General features: G+C 35.4%; 1 protein-coding gene across 2 annotated transcripts in view; it reads left to right on the plus strand.

The window, feature by feature from the left end:
- Positions 1-18,689, plus strand: part of GlyRS (glycine--tRNA ligase) — a 615,776-nt gene that overhangs the window by 498,934 nt on the left and 98,153 nt on the right. For both annotated transcript variants that reach the window (XM_067126048.1, XM_067126050.1), the window contains 2 exons: positions 2,071-2,229; positions 8,030-8,151. In XM_067126048.1, the coding sequence (XP_066982149.1) occupies positions 2,071-2,229; positions 8,030-8,151 (281 nt within the window). The remainder of the gene's footprint in view (positions 1-2,070; positions 2,230-8,029; positions 8,152-18,689) is intronic.

The following is an 18,689-nucleotide window of genomic DNA, read 5'->3' on the forward strand; positions in this document are numbered from 1 at the left end:
TATGAAAGTAATATGTACGTTTTCTGTGTTTTTTTATGTGTTTGCTTTCAGAGTTCTCATGTATTGTGAAGTATAACAAGGTGCTTTTGTAGTATGTACGTTTTTGTACTATGCTTGTATATGTTTTCTTTTGTGATCATCACATATGGACTGAAATAACTGTAATAGTGTTTATGGGAGAGTCAGATTCTACAAAAGTTGGCTGCTTGTGTGTTTATTCAGGTGGACAGGAAATGGGTATGCGAGAAAGATCATAGAGGCCACTTATGTTATCAGTTAACAGTGAGAAGGGGTGACAGGTTTGATAGCAGTGGCCAGTTCAGTCATTCAGATAAGGGCAGGCCTATGTCGCTTTCTGAGCCAGAGAATAAATTGTTTATTCTATAAAGAAAGAAATTCTGTTTATTCTATTGTAGAAAAAGAAACTCAGTTTATTCCTGTTTCTTCTAGGGTGACCACATTCTACAATTACCTAGCTGGTAACCCAGGTTTAACCTCATGGAAGATATTGGTAAAATAAAGTTCAGTTCAGATAGAGATTTGGTAGTCAAAGGGTGCTCTCTCTCTCTCTCTCTCTCTCTCTCTCTCCATATAGAAGTGTGTAAAATTATGGTCACTCTCCCAAGCATATAAGTTTTGTTTACTGTTAATAATCTTTGATGCTCTCTTGGTAGAATCTAACATAAGAGAGAGATTACTGTAACAGGCCTAACAAAAGTGTTTTTGTGAGGAAAAAGGAGTTGTGTAATGGTGTGCAGAGATTGGTATAAGGTAAAGTGGCATATACTTATTTTTTACCATGGTAAAAAGTTGGATATGATTTTGGTAAAAAGTTTATTATAATTTTCTAAAAAGGTGAATTAAACTTTTAAAAAGGTGGATGTAATCTTTAAACAGATTTTGTCTTACTGACATTATTGTTGATAAACTTTTTGTGCATTTTTACATGTTCTTGTCTTTACATTTATTTTATGTGTTCGTGTGTTTATAATTTCCCAGTGTTACCCAAGATTTTGTGTTGGTGATTTAACATTGATTTTAACATTGATTTAATTAGCACTTGTGTTGATTTAATTTATTAAGATTTTTTTTTCAAATTTGGAGTAAATCCTAACAATTTGAATTTTGCTTAGTTAATGTAATTTCTTGATAAATTAAAGTTTTGTGAATTAGTCTTGTTTAAGAATGAATTCAATCTTATGTTGTTTTTGAGTAATAATAAATTTTAGAAATAATTTTTGTATTTAAAGTTTTAAAAGCACAGTGTTTCATTTTGACCACCAATGAATATGGTTATTTGTGTATGCACAAGGTAAGTGATAGACATGCCTTGTTCTCCTTTGTGTTTATTGAAGTGAGTTAAGACCAGGGAAATAATTATGGTTGTTTGATGGAGTGATGCCCTTTCCCCTCTAGTATACTTATTGCTTAACAGTTGTTACCTCACTCATAACTTGATAAACTTAGATTGATTTTTCAAGTGATAAACAAGTTTTAAGGGTTCACTGTTACCTTTAGAGTGTTCAGTTGTAATATTATTATTATGAGGTTTCAGGTATCTGGCTGAAGTGAGGTAATTTTTGGATTTAATAGTTGTGTAATAGCCAGGTACTTGATCACTTTGTGACAATATATATATTATATATATACACATATATGTGTATATATATACTGCATATATTATATATATACACTTTGGAATTATACATTTCATTAAAATCTAATTCAGAATTGCTTCCTAGAAACTCTTTGTCTTCTAAATCTTCAGTCATTCACCATGCTACCATTATTTATGTCATTTACTTCCAGTTATCCATACCAATAAACTATTCATGTTTTTCTCCATTTGTGTTAACATTCATTGCTCCAGTTTTCTTTTTCCTTATGCCTTAGTACTTATACTCGTGTTTTAATTCACCTTTTTAAAAGTAAAGAGTTTAGTCTCGGCTTAGGTTGATAGTGTTTTCTTATCGATAGAATAGATTTATGTGGGATATACGCAATTTGACTTGTTTACTTAAATTACATCCTTTCTAACATGAAGCCTAACTTATTTTTTTGCTTTTCCAGGGAGTGTGTAGTAAATGGATTCAAAATAACAAGGTCAATGGTGCCAGCATTTAAAAGGGAGCAGAAGAAGATACATGTTGAAGAAATTATTCCAAGTGTTATTGAACCTTCTTTTGGCATTGGGCGTATATTTTATTCACTCTTAGAACATACATTTAGGTAAGGTTTAGAGCTGAGTCATATTTACTGACACCAAATTTTTAAATTTTGTATTGAAAATGTTAAGATACCAAAGCTTGTACCCAAACAAAATATAACTGTGTTGGAACAATTTTTTTAGAATTAAATTTGTTGAAGAGGGGGGGAGAGAATGATGCAGGGTACTTAGTTTCCACAGAGGATGAACAAGTACAGCCAGTCCCCGGATTACAGCAGGGTTCCATTCCAGTGGCATGCCTTAAGTTGGAAAATGCTGTAACTTGGAACTTCATAATAAAAATTGATAAAAATGAGAGAGAGAGAGACTTATGTAAGCCTTGGGAAAGAAACAGGCTTTCAAGCTTTGCCCTGGTAATAAACTGGTTTTCTCCCCTCCTCATAGTGAACCCTCCGAATGATGGACCTCCTTATAGTGAACCATCCTGGTGGCTATAGCTCCCTAAACCAGTTTTCTCATCTCGTTATAATGCCGACAGCAATGCCACTCAGAATCCTAGTTACAGCACTTATGGCGCCATAGTCCCAGAACATCAGCCATAACCTGGAACCAATTTTTTATGAATATATTTGAAAAAGTGCCATAAGTTTAGAACGCATTAGTTCGGAGCCGACATAACCCTGGGGACTGCTTGTAATCACTTGAAGGTGATATTGATAAGGGACCAAGATGTAGTGGAAGTGTTAGGAATTCACTAAAATACAAGTGGAGTTTTATGTCCTTAGCCATAAGCAGTTCTTTGTTGACATTTCCAGCATCAGTATCAGCAGCCTGGTATAAAGTTAAAGTAGGACTGTAATATTCCTGCCCCTCGGCAGTGCTTGAATTTCCAAATGTACTGCTGTATAAGCACATCTTTTTGATGGAAAGCTAAAGGTGAACAAGAAGTTTGTGTTAATTGTGGGCAGGAAGCTCTGGCATTTTTAGTGGAAACCCCGATTTGTCAACTGTAGAAGAGAGCATGCTGCATCAGGTAAAAAGTGAGAGATCTTTTTAGAGAGAGATCATAGCACTAAAAATAGTGATCCTGAAGCATTGAATCCATTTATTTACCATCTTGGAAAGCTCAAAATAGAAAAGAAAATACTGTAGTAACAAAGTAAATTAAAAATTTAGCAAGGTGATGTAACAATAGGGTCCTTCTGCTTCAAGAGAGTGATCTTCCATCTTTCAAATAACTACTTCAGCAGCACTGGTAGACGTTCCCACAGTTTTGTCAATAGAAAGCTGCTGAGCAACCTCCTATTGAGGCTTACTTGGTTGCACCCCTAAAAACCTAGCTCATTTGGTGTCATCTGGAAAAACCAGGCATCATTAAGTAAACATCCAAATAATAAAGGAAAAAATCAGCACTCCTCTAGCAGACTTCTAGATAAGGGTCATACCAGAACTAAAAGAAATAATTTTTCCTATTTTGAATTAATTGTCTCTTTACTTGTTAGTGTACTGGAAATGATGGTAATACCTCATGTGTTAGAGAGTACGAGTATGTTGGTAATAGAACACCTTGTAACCAATTTATGTTAATTATATCCCTCAAGTACGTTATAAGCATTATAAGCAAGACAGTACTAATTGAACCCTGTAGGAGGCATAGTATACTGTATGCTCCTTTTGTCTTCCCTGTAATGACAGTGGAACAGATGAGGAAAAGATTGATTTGATATAACTTCCTCAACCACTTGTAGTATTGGGAATGTGAAAATTAGGCATCTACTGTGAGATGTTGTATTATTTATTGTTAACCCTTTGTTTATAGCATGCATTGATTGACCTACATTAGTTGCATTGGCAATCGTAAGGCACTTGTTGTATGATAATTACTATTTCGTGCAATGATATTTTAACAAATATTACAGGAAAACATTCAGGTCACTTGAATGGGCCATGAGATAACTCTTATGGCAACACTCAGTGACACGAGGAATAATAGCCACAAGTGAGAGTTCATGGGAGATGATGCATCTCCTTGTCCTAGTGCATCTCATTTATATTTGTTGATAAAGATACTTGGGGATGTTGCTGTTTTTAGTATTGTACTTATCTTTTACGATATCATGTGAGCTGTTTATGTAATTTTGAGAGTATCAGGTACAATAAATATCAGAAAGAACATTTATAACTTGTTAAAATTAACATGTTTTAACAAGTGTCTCAGCAAAGAGGCCCAGTGCAGGGTTGGAAATATTCACTTTCAGCTTCTTGTGGTAGGTACAGAAATTTTTTTAGATTTTTTTGCATACCATGAGCATTTCCATGTCTTCCTCTCTCCATTGATTTTTTTTAAACTGGCAGACCTTAAAGTTTGCCTAGTCATGGGGTTTTGTTTAATGTAGATTTAGGCCGGACTGTGAGGGTAAAGGTTGATATAATGGCATCAATCTTTGGAAATGAAGACATAGGGCCTTATGGAGAATCAACAGTTTCATGTCCAGACAGGCATATTATCAAGCCTTGACATCTCAAAATCGAGGGCAAACTTTGTTGTTGACTTTTAGCATGGATGACTGTCATATCAGTGACCATGCACATATTTTCAGCTATTATACTAACATGGCTGAGCAAAGGTCACCAAGATGGCCTTTTGTGAAAGCAGACCATCAGAAATTTACAAGCTAGTGAAGTAGTGGCAGAAGAAGGAGAATTTTAAAGTATAGATGATGTCATTCATTTACTCAATAGTGCTTCACTGAAGCCAAACCTAACTTCATTCCATGATCTAAGGTGCTACTCCAGTGACATCCTGTTCCATGGTAGTCTCTCCATCTCTGGGTCTGCATCAAGCCACAAAATGGTATAAATAAATTAAAAAGACACAAAACACAAGTAAATAAGACCATTTACAAAAAGTGTAGAGCTCAGTTTTGCATGCTTTCAAAAAACTAGACAGTCAGTCTTGGTTATCTCATGTTTTCTCCATAAATTATAGAACTCGACCACCTGTAGTGTTGAGGAAACAGAGAAAAGTAGACGAAAAATTTACATAGGACCAGTCCCCAGTAAGAGTCAGCAACCAGCTTGAGTCAGCAACCAGCTTGTCAGAGGGAAGTAATGCCTTAGCCAGTCATTTTGCAAGTGTGTCCCAGGACTCAGAAATGAACATAAGACCCTTGGTTTTTAACTGAAGTGGTAGTCTATACCCTCCCCTTTACTGGAAGAGTTTGAAACAGCATGACAACTTGCAGTTACACAACCCTACCCCTGATGGCATCCCATATGCAAGATTTAAGTTCTCAGAAATACCAAGTTCTTCATAGTAAGCATTAGTAAAAGAATTTTTCATGATCATAATCACCTAACAGTAAATGAGCTAGCTATTATTTTAGCCGTTAACAAGCCAGACATGAAGGTTCTGAGCTAGTGCCTCATAGTTCTGACATCTTGTTTGTGCAAGGTAATGGAGAATATGGTCAACACACAATCTGAGTGGTTCCTAGGGAAGAAAGGCCTCTTGTCACCTGCCCAGTGTGGTTTTCATTGAATGCATTCCACCATGAGTGCCCTGATGCACCTTGGAGTCTCCATTTGTTAAGCCAGTGGTTCTCAATCTTTTTTTAGTGATGGCACCCTAACTAATGTAATCATGCGGCACCCCTTCTTCACCATCCCACCAAATTGCATGAATTAATATATATAGATGGATATATATAGATATATAGATATAATATATATAATATATATAGATATAGATATAGATAGATAGATAGATATATATATATATATATATATATATATATATATATATATATATATATATATATATATATATATATATATATATGTATGTATATATATATATATATATATATATATATATATATATATATATATATATATATATATATATATATGTGTGTAATATATATATATATATATATATATATATATATATATATATATATATATATATATATATATATATATATATATATATATATATATATATATATATATATATATATATATATATATATATATATATATGTATATATATATATATATATATATATATATATATATATATATATATATATATATATATATATATATATATATATATATATATATATATATATATATATATATTTATATATATATATATATATATATATATATATATATATATATATATATATATATATATATATATATATATATATATATATATATATATATATATATATATATATATATATATATATATATAGTCAATATATATAATCAGTCATTACTGCGTAATGACTGAAATTTCAGTCATCACGTAATGACTGATTACACATGTTGACTATAATATATATATATATATATAAATATATATATATATATATATATATATATATATATATATATATATATATATATATATATATATATATATATATATATATATATATATAAGTAGACACAATGATGGTAATTATATGAAGACTTATATATATATAATATTTTATTTATTTATTTTTTTTACAAAAGTTCATTGAGATGATCAAGCCAAGACAAAATTCACGACAATCTTGCGGCACCCATAGGCACTCGGCACCCAGTTTGAGAATCAGTGTGTTAAGCATTTTCATGCAAGCAGCGTCATGTGACAATTTTTTGCTCTGAAAGCATGGAATCCTTAAAGCAATATATGCTCCTGGACTATGGGGAGAGTTGTCAATATATGTCCTGGTTGGTTTTGTCTCGATTTCTAAGACATCATCAAGAGGAATTATACATAGTGGTTGAAATGTACATAACACAGTTTGTTTACATTGGTAAACAAATGGATCAAGAAACAGCTGTTTTGTGATTTTGAGGGATTTTACTTTTAACATATAAAGTTGCTAGTTTACCTTTGTATGCCCATTGTAAATTTATGTACAAAAACAAAAATAAAAATTCCATTAATACATTTGCTTCGTTTAAGGTTAAAAATTTTCCTAATTCTTTTGGTAGTAGGCCCAATCAGCTGATTCTGAGAATATAAAAATTATAAATGGCAGACAATAATTTTTTTTATGTATTACAATGATATATCAATATAACCATGCAGTAGAAATAGATTTTGTAAGTAAAATAAAATAATACTTTCATTACCATTACCTTTATCTTAAATATAGCTGTAATAGAGCTTATTTGACTTTTGCAAATGAATAATCAGTGTAACAGCTTGGCTACCCTAGGTCTATAGTTCACACATAGCCTACACATTTTTATCTTGTGTATGGTAATACAATATGGTAACAACTGATAAGGCTGTACAAAAATACATTAATGGTCTTAAAACCATGGTAGGCTGTGGGTAAATGCAGGTAGGCTACCTGCCTACTGAACTATGCCATTTACTAAGGGAGAAAAAGAAGGGGTTGCATTTTTTCAAAGTGTATTTTTGCAGTATATTTTTTTATGAATATTGGAGGAAAAGGTAGCTAATGGCCTTAAGCATAAAGTTTTCAGTTTAAAGTGTGATGGATGTTATTGATAAGCATACAAGGTTAGGTGAGGAAGGATACAGAGTTACCCTTGAACATCCCTAGAATTTTTTACTTGCCATTATTCGGATTTTGCCCATATCCGATGGACCCTTGGCTCTAATAATTTGGATAATTGAAGGTTTACTATATAGAAATCTTTCAAAATACAAGTCAAAATTTCTCCATAAAGGATGGGCTTTTACTTACGATGGATGAGTGCTTTGTGATGCATACATCTCATTTACCTTGTACATGATATTTTTTATACATTTCAAAACTGATTTTGATGTTAGAAGAATGTGTTGGAAAGATAAATCTTCAAAGCTTTTAATTGTTATTGCAGAATACGGGAGGATGATGAGAAGCGAACTTATTTTGCCTTACCAGCAGTTGTGGCACCTATCAAAGTTTCAGTATTGCCACTTTCTAACAAAACAGAATTCGTATCGTTTGTTACACAATTAGGTGAGTAAAACATTAAGTAAATGGAAAAAAGCAAGCTAATTATAATTATAGTTGTTGTGCCTGCAATTGAGCATTAAAGCATGGAAGGAACATAAGGTGAAATGTAAGTTAAGTAAAAAACTTTAAAATTATTTAAAAGTTTACAAATAGGTATTTGCATTATACAGTATATATGTATAGTGGGTTTGAAATGTCATCAAGGTGTAATGATGGTGTCTTCAATCTAATCAGTATAGATTCTAAAATCATTATATCTTGTATTTTCACATTCCTGGATGTTGAGATTATATAAATTTATTAGATCCTGCATATTTCAAATTACATTTGAAATAAAAACTTAAAAACAGTCTGTGAAGTGGAGCACTTTGAAATTTTTTCATCAGATCTGAAACAAGATTTTATATTGAGAAGTTAAATATCAGTAGTTTTAAGAGGGATTTGTGACACTTAAAAATGAAAGGGCACATTCAGTTCTTTATGTAATAATTGATTAATGTTCTTAGACATACAAGGAAAGAAAATAGTGCTTAGACATATTAGGAAAGAAAGTATAACTGTTTCTTTCAGGGCTGCTCTTGAATTCAGATGACATATTTATTCAAGAATGTATAAATAGGCAGTCCCCGATTGGTGGCCTCGGTTACTGGTGATCCGTTTTTGTGGAGCTTGTCTAGCGATGACAATAACTGGATTTTAGGCGCTGGTATGCACTGATATTAGCTTATTGGCGCCGATAACCAAAGATCAGCACCAATACCCACCTAACAGAGGTGCCGATCCCTGCTTATCGGTGCCAATATTCAGTGATTTTTGTTTATCGTCATGCCGTCAGGAATGGAACCCCCACCGATAACTGGGAACTGCATGTATATAACTATAAAAAAATATTGGTATATACTGAACCATAAGATATAAAACATGAATGTGAAAATTGCATTTCCCTATGTAGTGATGGTATTTTTAGTTTTCTGTAAAAGAAAACTAGTACAGTATTGAGATGGCTTTGTCTGTCTGTCCACACTTTTATTGTCCACCCTCAACTACTGAGGCTAGAGGGCTGCAAATTGGTATGTTGATCACCCACCCTCCAATCATCAAACATACCAATAGCAGCCCTCTAGCCTCATTACTGTAAACCCCCCGTATTCGCGATCTCATGATTCACGGACTCACGTATTCACAGATTTCTCTGTGGAACGTATCCACCCATTATTCGCCCATTTGTGGTATTTTTGACTGAGAAATATTCACTAATTGTATTTTCATCTCATTTTCATGACTAAATGCACTTTTTGTGATAAAACTATTAAAATACTCAGGTAATGCTTGAGTTACAAGAATTCACCTTCTGATAATTCGATTTTGCAATGGGGTAAGCAGTTAATACCGATAGACAATATTATTTTTATAAAATATTTTTAAATTTCGCACGGGCACAGGCAGCAGCATAATCAGGCAGTGAGAGAGACCAAATTACAATAGACAACTTTTCCTCCATCTCTTTATCCCATCTTCAAGTTAAAAAAGTAAAAGAGAATGATAAAAGTTATTGTTAGTAACGTTATACTCTTGCATAAATGCGTAACCTGGTACAGGTTGGCCATCACTAATCCGGCATCATTGGGACCTAGAGGGTGCCGGATTAGCCATTTTGCCGCATTAGCCATTTATTAGGCTAGAATACACGAAACACAGTAGCTATGCCCCTCATCCTAGAATTAAAATATCCCATAAATCAGTACAAGTTGGTTAATAAAGAAACGACAGTTATCAAATACAGGTAGTGCTCGAGTTACGATAATTCAACTTACGATATTTCGAGTTTACAATGGGGTTAGCAATTAATACTGATACGAAAATATTTATAGGAAATATTTTTAGATTTCGCGCAGGCAGCGAGAGAGACCAACTTCTTTTCCTCCATCTCTTTATTCCAAATTAAGTATACCTTAGTTTTACCAGACCACTGAGCTGATTAACAGCTCTCCTAGGGCTGGCCCGAAGGATTAGACTTATTTTATGTGGCTAAGAACCAGTTGGTTACTTAGCAACGGGACCTACAGCTTATTGTGGAATCTGAACCACATTATAGTGAGAAATGAATTTCTATCACCAGAAATAAATTCCTCTAATTCTTCATCAGCCGGCCGGGGAATTGAACTCCGGCCCATCGAGTGACAGTCTGAAGCTCAACCGACTCAGCCAACAAAGGGCTTTCTCTTTATTCCATCTGCTCTTTATTCCATCTGCTAGTTAAAAAGGTAAAAGGGAATGATAAAAGTATTGTTAGTAACGTTATACTCCTGCGTAAATGCGTACAGCCATAAACAACCAAACGGGAAACTGTTGTTTTGCTAATAATCGTCCTGGATAACAACTGTTATGCTTGTATTTCAACAATCGTACGGTTAAACAATTACTGTAGTTATGTTACAAATGACGTTAAGTACTGTACAATAGGACTGATATATTTTTTACACTATACCCTTAATCACTTTGGAGAAAAGATCGGCAAGGAAATATACTGATACAGTAACTTTAAGCTGCAAGATGTAGCTGAAGCTGAGAAAACAATGTTCAAGCTGCTAATGACTATAAATTATCGTGCATCGGCAACATGGATGAAACTTGACCGTAAATAAAATTGGAGAGAATGTATTTTAATCAAAACTACTGGGCATGAAAGAATACAAATTACTACTGTTTTCACGCCGATAAAAGATAAATACGCAAAGCTCGTATTATGATGAAATCAAGAGAACGGAATCTTGATTTTTTTTCTCATACAAAACAAACATGCCCCCAAAACAGCCAGCTGTGATTCCCGCGAACGTCACATATTAACGAAAAAAATAGCTAAATTAATTTCACAACGAGACGTATTTAAGTTATATTTTGACAGGGAGGAGGCACACTCGGGATCGAGTTTCCCCACCGTAAAAGTTGCCGGAGCTCCTAACCAACACTCCGAATCTCCGGGGAAGAGAAGGGAAGTAGAATCTGTCTCCCGGAGTTGAGGCATGGGCTTGCCATCTATCCCAGCCTGGAGGGTCAGCTCTGCAATCTTAGTAATGCAGGGGGTAGAGATGGCGTCACCTACAGAGAACATCGTAAAACTTCCCTTAAGGGGAGTAAGCTTCATGTTCTCACACTCCCATTCAGTGAGAGCGCGCATTAGGGTGGATTGAGCTTGGTCCCTGGGAAAGATGACTGTTTCTTTAGGGACCTTGTCAGACCTAATCCAGGCTTCTTCCGTTAACCTGGCAAAGCCTGGATAGGGGGGCACTAGGTCGGCTGGAAAGAACTCCAGTTCTTCCAGATGACGAGTGCCCAAACCCTCAATAGTCAGTGTGCCATTATGCAGGGGAGCTTGCAGGGCCAGCCGCCACGGGTTTCCCTTATCAAAGGGGGGCCAGTTTGGAGGCATCCGGGACAACATGTGATTGTTGTGCTGCTCTGGATCGGATGAATCCGGAGAGCAAGCTTTCCTGGGCCTGCACCTTTTGTGCCAATGACAGCACTGACTCTCTGGAGGTCTGCAAGCTTGTGACAATGTGAGTTGAAAGATCATGTAGCCTAGCTTCTACCTTCGAGTCGATTTTCTGCATCAGCAGTTCGACAAAGGCCTCAGAGTCAAAGCTAGGCTGTGGGGGCTTAGCCTTTGGATCTCTGGACCTCGACCCCTTAGAAGAGGGAGTAGCCTTATTTGAGGACGTCACCGGTTTGGGAGCCAGTGACGACCTAGAGGAAGCTGGCGGATTAGACCTTTGAGGTCTAGAGGACTTTGGTAAGTCCTTCTTTTTCAGGGATTTCACCTTGGGCATAACAGACCGAGATCTGTCCCCAAGGTTAGCTGACTTCTGAAATCCCTGGAAGGAAGACGAAGAAGAAGAAGGTGAACTAAATAAGGTCCTATCTAAACTAACCTCACCTGCCTCACTTACCGCCCTACCTTCTCCCTGTGGGTCATCCACGCTCATGGGCTCCAGGTGGATGTTAATAGCCGCCACCTCTTCCGCCACCTCTCCGCACAGGTTGTCGTCTTGGGAGGGTTGCGTCTCTTGCCTGATCTTTTCAATGAGTGGGGCGGCCAACTCCCTCGGTAATGCGGCGGAGATCCGGGCACCAGGATAGAGGAGATTACAGATCTCCTCCGAGAGCACGTAGGGGTTGCCAGACGCAACGTTCCTCCCAAATCCGGCGACCCAGGTCTTCAGGGTCGACAGCGAAGAGGCACGGATTGCTGGGTTGGACTGGAAGAGAAGGTAGGACTTACTGAAAATATTCTCCCAATTTTCGTATATATCCATATGAGCCATCAATATCAAAAAAGGGGACTAAAGGTTAGCAGTCTCCCATCACTTACCGACTCATCGGACACCAGCTCGTAAAGAGCGTAGCAAATTTCACAGCCGTCCGGTGCCAAACGGTCAGGTCCCCAACATGCACTGCACAGCTGGAGTGCGGCGGCACACCTCGTGTCCGCACGGTTGCTGGAGAACGGCCGAGCACCCTGGCTCCTGACAACGCACCATCTGTAAGTGAAATGATGGTACATGAGTATCATTAAGGCAAGACTCGCCGGACTAAGTCCGGCCGCCACAGATTACCTTAACATAGATTACGGGTGATGATACATGTGAATCAACAAGGCAAAACCCGCCAGAACTGAGTCCGGCAGCAAGAATCTAAAACATAGCTTAAACTACCGAATGGTTAACTTATTATATATATGTGTTATAAACAGGTACTCTATGACACTCTGCCATGAATAGTCACTGAAATCTCGTTGTGTCTCATGGGAACGGCATAATAGGGGCGGAGTAGGGGGTCGTATATAGCCCCTTCTCAAACGCCCAGGGAGGAAACCATATAATGGAAACCGCCAACAACCGTGACCCATATCCACCGGAGTGGTTAACTGGACAAAAAACAACGAAAAATCAGACTAGCCCGGCGGAGAAGTGAATTCTAAGATATCGTAACCGTTATTATGCATCCATGGGACAATGTTCGACGCTCCAGCTACTAACTACTAAAAGCAATTAGAAGCGAGCTAACGAAACACCGCCCGTAGGGGAAAGGTAGAGAGTGGTGGAAACCCGGCGAATAGCGACCGGTCAGGTGGGTAGCACCCTCCGGACGCCGACTATAACCTCCTTATGGGGGCGCCGAACGCAAGCGAACGGCTTTCCTCTTACGAGGACAACGCTCAGGCAACATCGCCAAATTCTAATCGTTAAGGTAAAAAAGCGCGGACTAGGCTACATACACGAAAATACGGAGTTAACTGATCCTAGCCTACCCTCCAAAAACCAAAGCTTCTTGGCCTGGTCAGGAAGGCCAGGATTAATGCCACTGGTGTGGGGAGAGAAGGACCTTCGTCCTAACTCAGCCACACTCCCCAAAACCGAGATAGCTTGGTCAGGTGGCAAAATATGAAGTGAGGAGCCCTCTCACTAATCTAACCTTACCTTCCAAAACCTAACGGCCTGGCCAGGTGGGTTAAATGTGAATGAGGAACTCGCTCACTAACCTAACCTCACCTTCCAAAAACCTAACGGCCTGGTCAGGTGGGCTAAGTGTGAACGGAGGAACTCCCTCACTAGCCTAACCCTCCTCCCCCAAACCCGTAAGACGGCCTGGTCGGGAGAGCTAGGTAGCCTGAACATCGTGTAAGAGCGCTGTCATGCCTAGCCTCGGTAGGCTAGGCTAGTCAACTACCTTATATTAGAAATAAAACTACCTAGCATATGAACAACCAAAATATAAGAGTCAGCCACTCGTGATGTGAGCTAGCCTAGGATTAAACCTATATAAATACACATATGAATACGTAATTGACTCGGCGGCAGAGAAGGTCCAGGAAACATGGGTTATATTGGTAACGTTAGGTACCCAAAATGGCCTCCCCTGACGCCGAATCACATGCATAAATTAATCCAGGAATGGACATGTTATCCATCCTTGTACATATCAGCTATCATCATGATCCAATAATTTACACCATCGAGAAGGAACCAGCTCGCTGGTGGAGGAAGGAGACCGATAAAAAGACTCAAATTCTATTATCAGAAAAGGGTGAGCCTAGTTCTGTCGTGATACCCGGTTCCTCATCTCCTACCAGCGACCTGGTAAATTCCCCAATTAAGCTCCAAACTGAATGGAGTATAGATAAAAACTAGGAGAATTCGTTCTTTGAATAGAAAAGTTGAGATTGAAGGTCGAAAACGGGAAAGAGGCACACATACAGACCACGCTCGGCTGCGAAACAGAACTGTTTACACTGGTAAACAATATTAACGTACAATTCATAAATACGATGCCTCTTGCGTTAAACAAACCAATCAGAAATAGTACTCAACTTAGGTGGTGGGAAACTCTCGGTGGAGGACATGATGATCTGCCAAAAAACGGAACACAATCACAAAACAAAATTTCACGTGTTCTCGTAGCTGTGCTAAGATTGGAATGAAGATGGCGGGCACGTGGGGACGCTTGGTGGGTGAGCGGGAGGCAATCCTTGGTACGGCACACCCAAATTTGGGACTTTGAGAATAGAGAGATCTATAGGATGAAGACCTGTGATAGTGGCTTCCACTCACCCCTAGTGCATACCGACACCATTATGGTGCTTTCGATCCGGGGTAGTAACCCGGCATTATGGATAGCTTTTTCTCTGGTATATTTAGCAATAGTTATACCTAGAAATGTGTGCTATTGGAACCATTTCACTGGGTGACACAGGTCGAGCCCAGAAATAATTGATAAGAAGAAGATAGCACATCATCAGTGAAGCGATGCTAGAGGGACATACCTAGAAGAAACCAAGGTAAGAAGTGACACTAAAAATTATGCAAAACAGAAAGAGGAGAAGACCTCCTTAACACACACACACACACACATATATATATATATATATATATATATATATATATATATATATATATATATATATATACACATATATACATATATATATATATATTTATACATATATATACATATACATATGACATATATATATGACTTTTATCACATCACCGTGATTCATATACAAGCATTAAGCTACAAATGTCCTTTAATATCGCATTTCAAATGCTCTACCTCGAAATAATATATTTTCATATATGTTCCCGAAGGGGAATTTTTAGTTGATAATAAGTTCATCGTCCCGTGAGCTCGAACCAACGAAAGACAAGAACTCAGGACTACAGTGATGCCTTTACCCACACAGCCAACAAGTGAGGTATAAGTTGATACCGGCTCCCACATACAAATCCCTGTCGAACTCAGGTATTTGTATTTAGAGTCGATATCAGCCCACCTCTGCCATGCTGACCATGTAGTGCGTTTGTCGCACGCAGCCATATTATGACTTTTTACCACATCACTGTGATTCATATACAAGCATTAAGCTACAAACGTCCTTTAATATCCAATTCGCTCTACCTCGGAAATAATATATTTTCATATATGTTACCGAAGGGGAATTTTTTAGTTGATAATAAATATATACATATATATATATATATATAGGCTACATATATATTATATATATATACTGTATTATATATATATATATATATATATATATATATATATATATATATATATATATATATATATATATATATATATATATGTATATATATATATATATATAAATATATATACATGTATGCATATATATATATAAATATATGTATATACATGTACATATATATATACATATATACATGTATATGTATATATATATTTATATGAATATATATATGTATATATATAATACACTAAATATATATATATATATATATATATATATATATATATATATATATATATATATATATATATATATATATATATATATATATATATATATAGTTGACTATGATATATACAGTATTACACTTTAAGTATGATATGTGTATGTTTATATATAAATACAGTGTATATATGTACACACATATATATATATGTAGAATCTACTGGTCACTTTTACCAGACACATATGTAATTTTAATAGCCACAATGCCCTCTTAACTTCTCGAATTCTTTGCGCTTTTTTGGATATGCTTGTAACTACAAAGCCGAAAGATCCAAACGGAAGAAATTGAAGAGACTGTGATGGCAAATTGTGGGAAACGAACAGTCGTTACCGATATCACAAGGAGGTCGCGTTGCTGACCTGACCATGAGAAGGATAAAAGTCTTATTACCTCTCGTACATACATATACCTGTCGTTTTCAGATATATTTATTAGAGCTGGAATACACCCATCGTCACCATCGTTGCCAAGTGGGCAATTGTATTTTATTGCCCACTTGGCTAAGATGGTGAGGATGGGTCTGTTCCAGCTCTAATTAATATATCTGAAAACGACAGGTATATGTATGTATGAGAGGTAATAGACTTTTATCCTTGAAATGGTCAGGTCGGCAACGCGACCTCCTTGTGATATCAGTAACTAGGGTTTCATTTCCACAACCGCCACCACAGTCTCTTCAATTTCTTTAGTTTGGATCCATCAGTTACAAGCATATCCCAAAAGTGCTGAACCGAGAAGTTAAGAGGGCATTGTGGCTATTAGAATTACATATATATATATATATATATATATATATATATATATATATATATATATATATATATATATATATATATATATATATATATATATATATATATATATATATATATATATATATATATATATATATATATATATATATATATATATATATATATATATATATATATATATATATATATATATATATATATATATATATATATATATATATATATATATATATATATATATATATATATATATATATATATATATATATATATATATATATATACACTATTTATATATACACACACACACACACACACACACATATATATATATATATATATATATATATATATATATATATATATATATATATATATATATATATATATATATATATATATATATATATATATATATATATATATATATATATATATATATACATATACTGTATTTATATATATACACATATCATACTTAAAGTTTAATACTGTATATATCATACAGTCAGCTAAACATGTAATGAAGTATATAATATAGAGTAAATGAAGCAAAGCCATAAAAAAAAGGCAACACATGATACTGCTATAACAAACACAAACACATACGTAAAGCGAAAGAGGTATGTAGAGAGATGTTATGTGCTTCAAAGCACGATGCCACCTGTCAAGTTATTTTACAGGTTTTGGTGAAAATGAAAAAAAGTTGTTTTGTTTAACCTATTGCATTGCGTTTTGCATACGAGAAAAAAAGGGTTTACTTTTTTTGTGTACCTTGGTAAGTTTTTTTCTCTACTCTGCAAGTCTTATTTCCATTCACCTCATCATCCATTGTAGAGTGGTATTGTCCACACTTTTAAATTTTCTAGGTGGTTATATGGCCCTTATTTCAGAGTAGGTTGGCTATTCTTTTTGTTGGCAGCTGTTAGCTTCTGATTCAGACCACCTAAGATATCAGGTCGTAACCACGACATGAATGATGAGCGATCCTACAACCATGAGTGGACTGACAGCATGACTGATTTAGATACAGTACCTTATGAAATGACTGAGCTATTGTTTATGTAGCTTTGCCACTTCTGCAGATTTTCACCAATGTAAGGCAATGGTTTGTTTGATATAAACTCAAACTTTTCATTTGTTTAATTTTTTCATTCTCATAAGCCATTGACTTGTGTTCCTGGAATATGATTGAAAGAAAATAACACAGATAAAGCCCTTTTGATATGAATTCTTCATATCAAAAGGAAGAACATGCAGTACACATGAAATACTGACCCATTTTGGAATTGGTCACTTGTTTTACCCTTGGATGTGTGATGAATAGCCCACATGGTTCAATCCCTATATATGCTGACAGTTGAATAACACAACAGTTTAATATTTTTATGTGAATGTCCAAAATATGACTGATAATATATATTAAGTTTGGAAACAAATCCTTTAAAGAAATTTGCCAGGGTCTCCACTTTCAATGGTCTCATTTATAAAATTTGGTAAAAACTGTAACTTTATAGATAAATATGAATTTTGCTATTAAGGAAGACAAATCCTGTGGGCCACCCTTACAGTATAAGAGAGAAATAAAATATCTCAGTGGTCTGGTTATTAAACCTTATAATGATGACATTTATGCTTACTAGTAGCCCTTAGAAGTGGGCATGGATGCCTCTTTTCTAGATTATTTTTTTGTTACAGAGTACTGTATGTAATTTAACCAGATCTCTTGATTATATTGTAGACTATTGGTGTACAGTATGTAGATCATTTTTGTTTCACATATGTAATTTAACCAGACTGCTAAATTACCTTTTTAGTCTCATAAGATTAGCAAAATTATTTATTGTTAAAGGGTGAAAATTAGAGCAAGACAAAAGGAAAGTACAGCAGTTGGACAGTTAGGTGGGATACAAAATGGGAATGGAAAAACTGTGTAGGTAGATGTTGTTAG

This window comes from Macrobrachium rosenbergii, chromosome 23 (assembly GCF_040412425.1).
Source record: "Macrobrachium rosenbergii isolate ZJJX-2024 chromosome 23, ASM4041242v1, whole genome shotgun sequence".
Lineage (NCBI taxonomy): Eukaryota > Metazoa > Arthropoda > Malacostraca > Decapoda > Palaemonidae > Macrobrachium > Macrobrachium rosenbergii.